General features: G+C 38.7%; 2 protein-coding genes across 2 annotated transcripts in view; one reads left to right on the top strand and one right to left on the bottom strand.

The window, feature by feature from the left end:
• uxs1 (UDP-glucuronate decarboxylase 1) overlaps positions 1-10,038 on the top strand; it is a 28,681-nt gene extending 18,643 nt beyond the window's left edge. Inside the window, exons 10-15 of the mRNA XM_023415900.2 lie at positions 2,500-2,619; positions 3,137-3,180; positions 6,446-6,506; positions 6,650-6,707; positions 7,316-7,419; positions 7,999-10,038. Of these exons, the coding sequence (XP_023271668.1) occupies positions 2,500-2,619; positions 3,137-3,180; positions 6,446-6,506; positions 6,650-6,707; positions 7,316-7,419; positions 7,999-8,130 (519 nt within the window). The 3' untranslated portion in view covers positions 8,131-10,038. The remainder of the gene's footprint in view (positions 1-2,499; positions 2,620-3,136; positions 3,181-6,445; positions 6,507-6,649; positions 6,708-7,315; positions 7,420-7,998) is intronic.
• Positions 8,879-14,366, bottom strand: ecrg4 (ECRG4 augurin precursor). Its single transcript, XM_023415901.2, has 4 exons — positions 14,195-14,366; positions 11,305-11,352; positions 11,024-11,193; positions 8,879-9,287 (listed from the first exon to the last, which is right to left on the bottom strand). Exons 1-4 carry the CDS (start codon positions 14,262-14,264, stop codon positions 9,138-9,140), a joined length of 438 nt encoding a protein of 145 aa, XP_023271669.1. The 5' UTR covers positions 14,265-14,366; the 3' UTR covers positions 8,879-9,137.

The raw sequence follows: 14,366 nt of genomic DNA, 5'->3' as shown, positions 1-14,366 counted from the left end.
CACGAATGGCCCTTAGGGGCCAAGTATTGCTCGCTTAATCTGCACCTTGGCATCAAGAACATGATCACTTTTTGTTTTGATACGGCCTCACATCAAGGGATAGCTGCAATCACCTACTGAGGCTGGTCTCAATATAAAGACAAAGGATACAAATTTCTAAGCAAGAGAAACAGATTTAATTATTGTTTCTTTTTTGTTTTGGCATTTAAAGGCTTTTTTTACATAATTATAGTGTGGAGATGACAAAACATGAGGGAGAGAAAGACGTAACAAAGATTCCTGGACAGATTAAAACTGGGTTGTGGTTTATGGTTGGTATCTCAACCTCTAAACTATGGGGCACCATGGTGAAATAGCCACACAAAAAAAACCCAAGAGAATACTCAGCTGATGGACTCGACTATCATCCTTTCAGGGTTTGAATCTCAATTTCTACTTCTGCATATTTTCATTCCCGAATCCATTAATATATCTCTATATCAAAACTATAAATTACTAACAACACATTGTCTTGTCATATTTACATACACGTTTTAAAGAATGTGAAGTCCCTGAGTTAGTTCCTCAATTTAGTTCTTGGTACTGTTTAGTATAAAAGCCCAATTTTGTGGTTATTACCTTTTACTGCCTGGCATTCTTATGTACATTTCATTTGTATTTTCTTTTTATCCAATAATGTAGAACATATGTCTCCAAGGAAGTGTCCCGTGGACAGTAATATACATGTAGAGGCACAAACATCCATCCATCCATCCATTTTCTACCGCTTATCCTCTAGTAGGGTCGCGGGGGGGCTGGAGCCTATCCCAGCATCTTTTCAGGCGAGAGGCGGGGTACACCCTGGACAGGTCGCCAGTCCATCGTAGGGCAAACACATAGAGACAGACAACCATTCACACTCACAGCAACACCTATGGTCAATTTAGAGTATCCCATTAGCCTAGTCCCCATTTTGCATGTCTTTGGACTGTGGGAGGAAGCCGGAGTAGATGCACAAACATTGAGAATTAAATCACTTGAAGTCAATGTGGCTGCCTCCTCGAATATGTAGCGTGCCAGTCAACACAGTCAGACACACTGGATTTATGGGACATTCCTGTGTAGCGGCAAACAATAGGATTGTAGTTCCTGGAATATGTAGGTTAATTCAAACTGTTGTCATTGACATACTGATTCAAGGCGATTTCTCTCAGCAATTAGAGTATCAGTGTTTACCTCTTCAGTGATGTGTGTAGACTGATGTGTTTAAATAACTGAAAAAAAGGACTTCTTGGTAAGTGTTTAACTGTACCTGTGCACACACTGTCTTTTACATTTACAGGGCGTTCTGAACACACACACACACACACACACACACACACACACCCCTTCCAAGACCTTTTTATCATGTTGTCCTTATTATGTCTGCGCCTCACCACACTGAATATATTTGCGGGTTGCGTCCATTGAATTTCATGGTCCACATTTTCAACAGAACAATCTACATAATTTTCATGTTTTTATTCATGCCATGTGACCCAAGATGGGTCCATGTCCCATCTGAAGCAATATGTATTGATGCAAGAGACTGACTTAAGAAGGCCATGGATTTCTAAAACGGAGAGTTTTCTGTCTCTGTGGGGTCAGTGTGTGTTTTCATGATGTTGCTTGGCCTCGCTTATATATTCTTTGTTGGAGAGTGTGTATGTACTGTATGTAAGGAGAGCCTAGTGTCATACTTACCTGGAGAATATTTTGACAACACATCAATATAATTTCCTCTGACACATTCTCATAAAATGCTGCTAATTCTGCTTCACATGCAAAGAAAATGAATATCACTACTGTACCACTTAATGATCTGCTGTATGAAAGAAGTGCTTTCTGGGAAAGGCAGAATGTGACACAAAATTATTGCTATGCCCTATAAATATAGACATAAGTATAGATAGTTTCAGTTCTGTAGAGAAATGCCCATTGATCTAGAGGGTTAAAAACTGTAAATAGGCCGAAGTTACTGGCTAATTTTCTTCAGTTCTCCCACGTGGCCCAGAGTAGATGCTAAAAGGCAACATAAAGATCAAATAATCAAATCCCAGTTAACAGACTGTAAAATGCAAGGATCATAAAAGTGATGGGTGGAAAATATACAATACCCTTCATCCTCAGAGTACTTAATCAGCTTTTTGATTCTAGTGATCAGGTCAGAAAATGGATTTTAATTAAGTGGCAGATGGTTTTGCCCAGACACAGGAGAAAGAGGGTAAATGGCTCACTTTGTTACTGTCACCCAATTAGAGAAATGTGCTGACAGCTGCTATGGTTATTCAGATTTTAATAGGGGAGGCTGACTGATCCTTTTAGTTTTGAAATTCCTGAAAAATGAAAACATGATAAAAAGTTTAAAAAGGTTTTGATATTGAATCTGATATGAATGACACATGTAGAGGAGTAGATGAAGTGCAAGTGTAGTTTCTGATATATCAGATGTAAGTCACCCACTTTCTTCTTTGCTCACAGGAAGGAGTTGAGGTGAGAGTGGCGAGAATCTTCAATACGTTTGGCTCCCGAATGCACATGAATGATGGACGTGTTGTCAGCAACTTCATCCTGCAGGCTCTACAGGGAGAACCTCTAACTGTACGCATTTTAAGCTTTCTACTGATCATGTGCTTTTATCATGTTGATTAGTGCTTGAGACAAACCTCTGAACACATCAGGCTCTTTGTTTTCACTTCTAGCATTTTGAGGATGCTCTCACTAGATTAGCCTCCGTGAGATGATGACTGATTACTGTACAAGTGTGCGTCTTGAATGGTATGAAAGCATATGAAAAACCTTGGCACTTTTGTTTAATTGAACATGAGTTCAAGTGAAACGTCAGACACTAGTAGTTTTAATCGCACCCAGTGGATTTTCATTCGAATTATATTTAATATATTGAATATGGTTTAATAATATTTGATTCTAATGCATGGAACTGAAAATGAATGTGACATTGAGAAGTAAAATAGGAAAGAGATAATTAGCAGTGCTGTACATGAAAGTTTTGTAGTTTTTATTTGTTGTGTTGAAATGTGTTAAGACATGGAAACATATTCACCTTGGGTATGAGAATTGTGCAGAAATAATAATCAGTTACCTATTGTTGTTCCAGGTTTATGGTACCGGTTCCCAAACAAGAGCCTTTCAGTATGTAAGGTAAGATGAGGAACTGTTACCTATTTATACTCATTTTTGTCATGTTCCCCAAGATGCATCATTCTTCCCTCTAGTCTGTACCAGTCAAGTGCTTGTCAAGCAAAGCAAGCAGTGCTTGACCAGTTAAAGCTTAAAGTAGCCATCAATTACATCTGATCTGATCTGATGCCTGTTTGCATCCATCATTTCATTTACTGGCCTCTTGTAGCCGCAGTAGGCTTTTGTCTCAGGAAGCTAGCTTGACCAGCAGCCTCTGTATCTATCATTTCTGTAGTTTTCGTGGATGTGGCTGTGTTCTGTTGGGTTAGGCTGAGGCTCATCAAGCAGAGAGGGGAGCAACATTTTTTGGACATTTGCACTTACGCATTGAACATAATCCTGGGATCTTTGACAGGTGACTAGCTGTTCTTGTGCATTTGAAAATTATAATTAAGAGGCAGCAGTAGAAAGTAAACAGGTCAATATAAGTTGTCTTAGTCACCTTGATCAACATGTGTTTGTTTCTATAGCTCTGCTTGCCTATCTGTAAAAGTCACTTCACGCCACTGATCTGTATCTAAATATTTGCAGTAGAAAAGCTTTAATTATTGTCTACGCACCAATTAGGAAGCAATAAAAACAATGCATTTATTTGTATGGACCTCCACACGCACAAGATCCTTGAACTATGCCGAAATATATGTATTTGGCAGGTTGAAAGAGTATTTAATGGTTTATGTGCAGGTGATAATGATTAAACTGATCAGTTTGGAGAAGAGAGGTCAGAAACAGCTCCCCTGTGTCCATAAAGCATTCACCTTCTGCCCCGTATTAAATGAGTGTTTTATAAACAGCCAAGGTCTTTCTGTAAACTCTCCTTTGAGTGAAACTCAGAAAACCTGAAATGACTTGAGTAAGTTCAGATTATTTCCACCTTGTGTTAAAACTGTTTAGGTATAAAGATTTAAAGCAACAACCTCCCCTCAGTCATATCTGTTCTTTCTCTTTCAAATTTTAATGATCAATTCCAGAACTGTTAAACCGTTTTAATGACTAATTTATTTAATATATTTAGTATTTAATGTATTTAATTTTCTTCTGACTGATCAACAGAAAAGAAATGTAATATACAAAGGGAAGACAAATCTATATTATGAAGAAATAATTATCTAAAAATATAAAATACAAAATAATTTATTACATAATCAGTTATTTATTTAATAGATAAACTGGAAACCTTGATCAATCATTATAAAATAGTTTATCATTATAAAACACAGCAGAATATATTGTATCTATAACACAGCATACAGACAGAAGCATATTGGTGTATAAGGGAAAGCTTTCTGTGGAGATACATCTTCACCAAGTGTGCAAGGAGGAAAAGAACTGGAGCTGGTGGTGTGTTGATATGCGTTACATCAGGCATCTGAGTTACTATAGTGTTGCCAATCTTAATTATATCTTAAATTTTACCATATGAATGTTTTGTGAATGATTTTACGAGGGTAGAGGCCTTTCCTTCACTTGTAATGTGTAGTGCCTCGGCTGCCTTCAGGTTCCCTTAGCTAAACTCCTCCACCACTCATTTCTCCTTGAAATGCCTCAGCTCTCTGTGGCACAACTCGTATGTTCTCATTAGCTCGCTTTCCTTAACAAATGAAACCCTGAGGCCACGCTGGGTCACTTAAGCCAGTCCAAGGAAAAACCCAGCTTAAAGTTTCAGGCTCCAATGCTTTTAGTATCAAAAATTACTTCTATTTACTACTATTTCAAGTGCCTAAGTGCCTTATTGCCTCCATTAACTACGTGTGTCTGTGTTTGTGTGTGCACGCCAAAGCCGCCGCCGCTGCTGCAACTGCTGAGTGTACTGATAAGTGAGCCAGAGCAGTGGGCCAAACTACAATAACTGACTGCCAGTTGTTATCAGAACACCAGCCCGCACCCGTCCCATTCATCTTACACAATACTTTTGCCTGACGTCTCTCTGCGCTCCCCCTCCCACCCCTTGCCTGCCTCGCAGTTTGAAAAACTTTGGAATAGAGCAACACCAGTCTCTTGGTGTGTATTAATACATCTGTAAAATATTTGTAGAACCAGAAGACGTGCTGTCATGGGTCATGTCGTATCATGTGCTTACGCACAACTTTAACTACCACACCAACCTCTGCAAAGTGGATAAACTAAGTTCTTACAAAATCTTCTGCAACAATCATGACAGTGTTTAAAGCCCGAGTCCGTCATGTTTAACTACCCCATTTATATGCTGTGGTATGGTTAAGCAGCATGTGTGCATATATACAGTCTAATACAACAGGCCTGAGTCTACCTTGATGAAGCTTAAAATGTTCAGTTTTTTTGGAGGCTGAAGTTTGTGGTAGTGTTGATTTATATTGCGTTATACTGAGATATTACCCTCCCCTCATTGATTTCAATGAGATGGACAAAACACATATGCATGAATGCAAATTACACATATTGGAGAAAGTACAGCTAACTGATGTAGATGTGGTGCAGTCTTGTGAATTAGATTTTTAAAGTAAACCAGCATCTGTTACTCTCCAACCTGTGGTAGGTGAGGCAGCTGTCATATCATTATCTCTGTTTGCATGTCCATGGTAATGTCAAGGTCTAAAGCCTATTGAGGGAGTCATACAAATGAATCATGTATGTATCTGTGTGGGCGGCATGTGGTACGAAAGCTGACAAAACAAGGCAAGATGGACTATTTAAATGGTATTTTTTTTAAGATTTCTCAACCAGATCAGAATTAAAAACATAATTATGAAAATTCTGTGAATTGGCTTTTTTTTTATCTTTTTTTTTGGACTCCTATTAGTATTGTATAAAATGTATGCTCTGCGTGTGGGTATAGTTGTATGCATGTCCCAATTTAAAAAAAAAAAAAAACCAAGCCAAACCTCTGTACAGACTAGGTTTTTTTCAAATAAACACTGACAGAAGAGTTGAGAGGGTTTATAATGTTGTGCAATATGTGCTGGATGAAATGAGAAGAGGCTGCTGAGGCTGCCATTTCTCACCTGGCCCTGGAACATTTTGTTGATGTGTTAAATAGGAAAGCTATATTGAAACAATTATGTTGAGTCAACTGAGAAATTTGTATTACGTGGAAAGCAAAATAAACATAATGCTCTCATAAACAAATCTCTACATGGGAAATTCAGATGCGAGCAGTTTCCCTCACACAAAGCAAAGCTAGAGTGAAATTTAAAAGATGACAATCCATATTAAATGTCTCTCCTTCTGTGTTTAATTTGTTTTCCAGTGACCTGGTGAATGGCCTGGTTTTGTTGATGAACAGTAACATCAGCAGTCCAGTCAATCTGGTGAGTACATCTTACCCAGTCGTGTTTCACAAATTGAATTAGAAAATGAATTCCACATAAGCAGACAGTTTACTGGCAGGTCGGTTTATTTGACTGTCTCTGGCTGACGCTGATGTGAACAAAGTGTATTAATCTGTTTGTAGGGGAACCCAGAAGAACACACTATATTGGAGTTTGCTCGTCTCATCAAAAGCCTTGTGGGTAAGGTGTTAGATCAATTTAAAAAGTCTGTGTGTGACTGAAAAGAAATGTATTTCAGTGTTAGTGTAGGATTTAACCTCTTTTATTGTTGTATGAATGGATGTCTCATATTGTCAGGCTGTGCCGAGCAGTCAGTACACTGTATACACACATTTTGTCGTTCACTCTGAGAGTGACAGTGGCTTCAAGGAGAACATTTGCACAGGAAAAGGTTTTGCTGAGCACTAAATATGAATCTGCCTTGTCATACTAAAAAATGAGACGATTAGATTATTCAGTTTGCTCTAGTTAGTTTTCCCTATGATCAGTCTCTGCTGGCTTGGAGGCACTTGGGTAAAAAACACAAGGAGCACAAGTTGACTGACCACAGTTGTTTTGGTCTCTGTGTGGTGTCTCCATAACCAGAGCATGTACTGTACTAACAGTTTTGAGGAGATGCATGTCAGCTGTAGTAGTACGTCCAGTTCCAGTTGTATGAAACACTAAAATTGTGCATGTGTTTACTCATCACTCAGTGTGTTTTCATGCTCAGGCAATTTTCAGACTAACAACCTGCCCTTCTCCATGTCGTCTTGTTAACATGTGATTGTTAACATGCACGCTCACAGTGAGCCGGAGTCAGATCCAGTTCCTTCCAGAGGCCCAAGACGACCCACAGAGGCGAAGACCCGACATCCGAAAAGCCAAGATGATGCTCGGCTGGGAGCCGGTGGTATGTGTGACACACGCCAGAATGAAATGATCGCAAACTTTTATGCATTTGTTGTTTTTTTTTTACTGCAAAAAAGTCTGTAAATTAAAGTATAAGATTTAACAGTGAGAGACTTTGGTAAAAAATGAACCACTATATTTAAATTTCAAGGAAAAAGAAGAAACAATGTTGAATTATCACTAATATTTTTTATATTTAATATTTAGAGATATTTCCAAAAAGACATTTCCATGCTAAAAGATGGAAGGTATTCAGTATTTCCAGTTTGAAGACCATCATTGCAACACTCCACTGAAACATACATTAATTGTTTATTTATTTATTTTGCGTGATGCATGTTGGCCCAATCCAGTAATTGAATGCCAGGGGAAACTGGAATGAATAAATCATTAGATGATCAATCAATTTACAAAATATATCATGAGCTCTGCATCATGTGTGTGTCATGACTGACGTATAGACATTTGTAGCCAATATCTGACTTATTATCATCCAATCAATATATGAACATATATGTAATGTGTAGTGTAGTTATTTATTAGTAGTATGTTAAAGATGTGTTGTGTCTTGTGTTGAAAGGTGCCGCTGGAGGAAGGACTGAACAAAACTATCCAGTACTTCAGCAGAGAGCTTGAGCACCAGGCCAACAACCAGTACATCCCCAAACCTAAAGCCGCCCGCATGAAGAAGGGAAGGCCCAGACACAACTGAGGTCGTGTTTCCCACCACAGACTCTCCCATAACAGAGAAGGATGTTAACACTCCTCAGAGGACCCTCGAAGAGAAACTCTTTTAAATATACTGTTGAGTAGAGCACTCTGGGATATGGTGTCTTTTTTTGAGAAGCAGAGACAACTTTTTAGTCTCTTAAAAAAGATAGTGTTGCCTTGTGTTGGAGCTGCAGCTGCACTGTGGGGTAAGGATTTCCTTGCCAGAGCTTGCGTGTTGGATGGACAAGTCTGAATCAAAAACAGCAATTTAAGACAAAAAAAAAAATCTGAAACCCAGCCTACATTTTTTGTGAATTTGCGCTTTTGCTATTTAAATTGCAGACATGAGAATCTCACAGTGCTTTGTGTTAATCAGTTTCATGGTGTTTTGCCTCCGAAGATTGGCTACCTGACTCTTTCTTTTTCCCGCTGGTTGTTTGTCCTCTTATCAGTGGCGTGCCAGCACCCTGTTGGCTGCTTGTGCAGCACACTGCAGGACTGGACAAATCTTCTAGAAAGACTGTTACAGCATCATTATGTGTTTATCAGGACTTCATCGTGTTCTTCTTTGTGAAATTCTCATTTCAGGATATGTGTTATCAATTTCAGGTGAAGATGCTATTTTAATAAAATATTTACAATATTTTGCGTATGATATAATTAGGGAAGAAGATATTATGTGTGTGCGTGCGTGTGTGTGTGCATGTGTGTGTGTGTGTGGAAGGAAATGAAAAAGCAGGAGATTCAGGCACTGTAGAGTCACATCTTTATTTACAGTAGTGCTAGAGCCAAGTTGTTGATTTTTAATGTGGGGATGGAGAGAAAGAATGGATTATGGATTACAATGGTGGGTGTAACAAAATCAAGACAGAGATGTGGCAGGTGTAAGACTAACAAACTAGCACAGACTGTTCTCTCAAAGAAAAGGCAGGGGACTGACTTATATGAAGAATGCAACCCCTTTGACCATTCACAGAAGCACTGGCCTGTGTTTGTGTATGACTGCAGCTAATAGTAGTCGTAGTTGACATTCGCTCCGTGTCTGTAAGAACCAGGGTCACGTGGGCCGATGGGGGAATTTTCATCATAGTGATGCTGACGCCCTTGGTCACTGGAGCGTGCCTGGTCCATCCAGTACGACAGGTCAGTCTCCAGCCTCTGGGAATGGAAAAACACCACAGACGTGACTCGTTAGGAAAACTCAGCCTCAACAAATCTCAAGCTAATGGACACACAGGCAGTTGATAAGGTGCCCACTGAGACTGTCAGCGGGCACAGCTGTGGCAAATAGACATGCATGAAAGGCAAACATTGAAAAGGCCACTGCTTTGACAGCTTTGGCCTTTTAAGGAAGCAACAGCAAATGGCATAAGCACAAGGTGTCATGCATGGGGCTGTTTGAGAAATACTGCTATATACTCGCTGAAACGCAAACGCTGTCAAATACAGTGGGGGTAGAGGGTTAGTTTGTGCACTTTGCTCCCTTTTTTTCTGCCCTTATTATCTGTTCCCTCCATTCCCTACTGTCTCTAGCGAATTCTACATGACAGTCACTGGTCTGAAAGAAAACTGACACTGGCTCTGTAAGTGGGGTTATATTTATCTGTGTGAGAGGGAATTTACGCATTGCCATGTACTCCGTTCCATGTTTGTGTTTATTCATTCAGTCAGACAGCGACATTTTGAGAATACATGTGCCTTTTTAAAGACTTTAAGATCTTTTAGACATCAGACCTAATACACTTTTGTCACTCCACATTTTTGTCCTCTGAATATCTGAGATTATATAAAGATCCAGATGACTAAAGTTTTTATTGTCTGTTTTATGTCTTCGTGTTTATGTATTTTTTCTGTCAGGTCCAGAAAATCTTTTTTTTCCTCAAAATTAAATATTGATGTGGTCATATCAGATGTGGTTTGATATAATTTAATTGATAGAGGCCTGACAACGTCAGCAAACAACCTGGCAACTGTCTTCAGTTTTTGATTAAAGTCATTTAACACCAGTGGAAGGTCTTGCTTTCACTGACCTCCAGTGGTTTAAGGTTTTCCCTGTTGTAGTGACGTAGACGTACACCAGGGTGTGTGAGTGCACTGTGACATCACTGTTGGGAGTGGTTACAAGTGCAACAATATCGCAACTATCTGATACTGAGTTTTGTCAGAGGTGCAACAGGCTTGAAACTTTCAACCAAGGGAAATTAAACTTTTCAACCTGGTGTTTTGTTATGATTCTGATTGGTGCACAGACATGCAGTCCATGACATCTCCCTTGCCCACTGCCCACTTCAACCCAGTGAGATAAATGCAGACAAAAACACAAATGCAGAAATCTGTCAAGTGAAATCATCAGAACTGTTCTTGCTGCATCAGAAAACCCTCTGTGTTTGCAGGACGACATTGGTCACAGTAAGAAGCTGACTGAGAAAACAGGTTCTGAGGGCTTTTAAGCATTTTAAATCAATACACAAAATTGCACACGTCATTAACCACCAAATGTCTCTAAACATCAGTGCACTCCACCATCTTTAAAAGTCAAAGTCAATCTACAAATCAGTCAGTAGTAGTAGAAAGGTGGTATTTATTCTGGAGGAACTTTGTCGACTCTGGGAATTTTTTTCTCTTTGACGCAAAATACGAACAATGTTTGGGCATGAGTTCTTGGTAAGGGTTCAAATTTTGTATTTCCGTGCTGTGTGTTTTTATTTCTCAAAACTGAATAACTATTAAGGATTATCTCTCAAAAGTGGCAAATCTGTGTTTTTTTTGTTTGTTTGTTTTTTTTGCGTTATTTTTCAGAATACCTGTCATGTTGACAGCTCCACTGGATGATGATTTCTGCTTCTCAGGATTTCAGAGAAACACTGAACCCTCCTGTAACAGACACTACTCACCTGCTCGTCAAACCCCATGTACATAAACTGCATAATCCACTGCTGTACATCTGGTCTGCTGCGATCCCAAATGTTTCTCTTGGTTCTGCTCAGCTTTGCCAGGAACTCTTGAGCCTTGGATGGAGAGACAGCAACAGAGGACTTTGATGGGGTAGTACTAGTTCCTGCCACTGGATGGAAGCACAATAGGGAAAATAATGAGAGTATTTTTTAATAACACTTGAAAATGGAGTTCATTTTTCTGTCAGCAGCATAACAATACTGTCAGTTAAGGGTGTTACCATCTCTTTTCCTTAAGATCTTGAGCAAGCTGCTGTCACCGTCTACATCTGTAAAAGTGAGACAAAAGAGAGCCAATGAGGTGCAGTGTGAACAAGTTAATCAGGTGTCATTCATTCTAAAACATCCCCCCACAATGTTTCTGTTCAGTTTAAACGGTCGGTCTTTGCCGGTTATGGTCAAACAGAATACAGCTGAAATTGATTTTTAATGGTCAATATTTAAGGCTAGCTCTATACTTGTATAAGATGTTTAAAGCTACTCATTTATAGCTGATTTGTCAAACTTCGAGCTACAATTTCTTAGTCAGAATTACATCGAAGTCTGCTTACACTGCTGCAGTTTTAACAATTGGCTTCAGTAGTTTTAGGCCTACTCTAAATTTCGCCCCTAACTAAACCAGTTTTATGGATGAATTTATTTTCAGTTTTTATTATAGATGCAAATGTTAAAGTGGAGACATGAGCAGGGTTAAATGAAAAGTTGCCAACTTGCATAGAGGGATTTTTTGCCTTTGCTATTTTTCATGTTAATATATTTGCTGCAGCAACTTTCTTCCTGCTGCTATTCTCACCCACCTGGAGCCCTGGAGCTACACTGTGTGTGGTGAATCCTTATAAAGATAAAGGACACTAATGAGGTATCTTGTTCTTTGCTGCACCCTACCTGTTCAGACAGATGACCTTTTACACTTGTAGCTGTAATTGACTGTTCTTTCAGAGTGCTTAAGCCCTATACCATGTTTCCATTAGTCTATAATGGTTTAATTTATTTATTTATTTATTGTTTTAGGCCAAAGTCCAGAAGGCTAAGACAAATCTACCTTAGAATACCAGATGCCTCAGAATGCACAGAAATCCAGTCCGTAGTTTGAGGTAGACTTTGTCTTTCACTGTGTGGTTAGATGTGGAGTGATACAGTTGGAGAAAATTGCTTGCATGTGTTTTTTTTTCTCCAGCTTGTGTTGCAAATGAACTATGAACAGCAAACTCCTGCAGACTTTCTCATTACTATAACAGTCTGTCCACAACATGGGCAGTTTCAGTCATTCTTTGCACAGCTGGCTTTTATGGCGTGCATTGGGCTGTTTATTTATCTTTTCTCCCACAGTCATTGTTTGAAATGAGTGAACCTCCTGATGTCTGTAATAGCCCGTTTATCAGCTGTTCGGTGCATTTTAATAAAAGCATTACCTCATAATAACAGTAAAAGGATTAAATGGCACCTCTCAAAGGGTAAACTCATACAAGAGCGAAGGAGTAGGAAAATGTTGTAAAGGGTTAAGTTAAAAGGTTCAAATGTGCATTATAGTCCTCTTTCTGACTTACAGTTCACTTTTTTAGCCATGCTAGCAGCAAAAATCAATGGCTAAAAAGTGAGCAATGTTGATCGGTCGGTCTTGTATATGTTTATGGTCCCCAGATGATGTGTCCTGCCCTGACTTATCCTGTAGCACCATTAACAGGTCAAATTTTAAATGTGTCCATTAGTTTGGTTTGTGATAAAAAAAAAAAATTAATAACATCAAACATCAGCTGTACTGTGTGTCTATACAAATATAAACAATATAATCATGCTAACATGCTAAACCAAGATGGTAAACATGTTAGTCATTATATGTACTAAACATCATATTAGCATATTAGCATGTTAGCATTCTTTCATTAGTATTTAGCTCAACTCAGTATAGCTTCACAGAGCTGCTAGCATGGCTATAGACATTTAAGCCTAAGTAGTACTTCTGAAGACATAAACATGTTAAATATTGTAGAAAGCAAAACTCATTTGGTGTTAAGCCGTGGGTATTGTTATTAGAGCAATCAATTGTTAAGTGTGATTGAAGGGCGTAGAGATGTATAGTATTGACACTGCGAAGTTGCAGCCTACACAGATTAAAAACCAGTTGTCCTGAGGTAGAACCCTGTGGCACACCTGTGATGCTGGAGGTATCAGAGGACTGATTACCAAGAATAAATATGTATTTAGTATCAATCTGACAGGTATGTCCTAAAACAACAGAGTGCAGTGCAACTCTGCAGCTGTAGGGACTATGACTGACACCGCGTAACAGATTTTGGGTTTACTACAGGCTTGGAAGTTGGAGGTAGTTATTAAGAACAGATGCATTCTAGTCATAATGTTTCAGCTTAGGATCATCACATTGTCATGGCATGTTTATCCCATTTATTACCCATAAGGTATACTTCACATTACTGCCAGTTGTTTGCAAAGCATAGCATTAGTTCACAGATTTTTGTATATTTGATGAGCTTGTCCTATTTTTCAGTCAGCATTTTTTTTTTTTCAAACAGGCATGTCATGTTGCTTTTTAAAAAAACAAGGTTTGTTTTGATGTGATGCAGTTCAGAGTTTTTAATTGAAGGTGAATTGTAATATAACGCATTATGTACTTTGTACATTAACTTTCTACTCTAGAATGGAGTAGAATAGCTACACTTAAGGTTGGCAAATTGCATTCAAATATGTGCTATGCTCTAATTACACTTCTTTAAAAGTAAATGGGGAAACATGCAAAACTATAAGTATAACCCTTTAAAATCAATTCTTGTCTATTGATGAGTCCACATTTTCTCTGTACTGTTTTCATTTCCTTTGTCAAAGTTATCTTAAGGTGTGTGTGACAGTGAGAGAGAAGTCAGTAGCAGAGATAAAAATTCAAACATGTTTATAGAAAAACAAATGCTCTGACGTGTCTTAATTAATCTTTTTTAAACCAGAGTGCCGTTAAAAACCCAACTACCACACAAATCTAGACACGAGTATGAGGCCAGATGGTGAAAGATGAATGTGGACTAAAAAATTTAACATTTTAAAAGCAAAGCAAAGGTAAAGCAGGAGAAAACCAAAAGAAAAGAAGAAGATTGAGCTCACCTCTAAGTGCCAACAGTGTCACCAATATAGCCAGACCTATTAACCTCAGATAGAGCTGCTGGGATGCCATTTTGTACCCGTTCAGTCTTTACAGAGCTGCTTAAAGGCAACAGCTGTGCATAAACTACTGCACAACCAGAGGGAGGAGTGGGCGGCTACCCAGACTTTCCAA

This window comes from Seriola lalandi, unplaced genomic scaffold (assembly GCF_002814215.2).
Source record: "Seriola lalandi dorsalis isolate HSWRI2012SDOR001 ecotype SW California unplaced genomic scaffold, Sedor1 jcf7180002054559, whole genome shotgun sequence".
NCBI lineage: Eukaryota > Metazoa > Chordata > Actinopteri > Carangiformes > Carangidae > Seriola > Seriola lalandi.
Note: the sequence above shows the minus strand (reverse complement) of the source record. Positions and strands in the feature narration are given on the sequence as shown.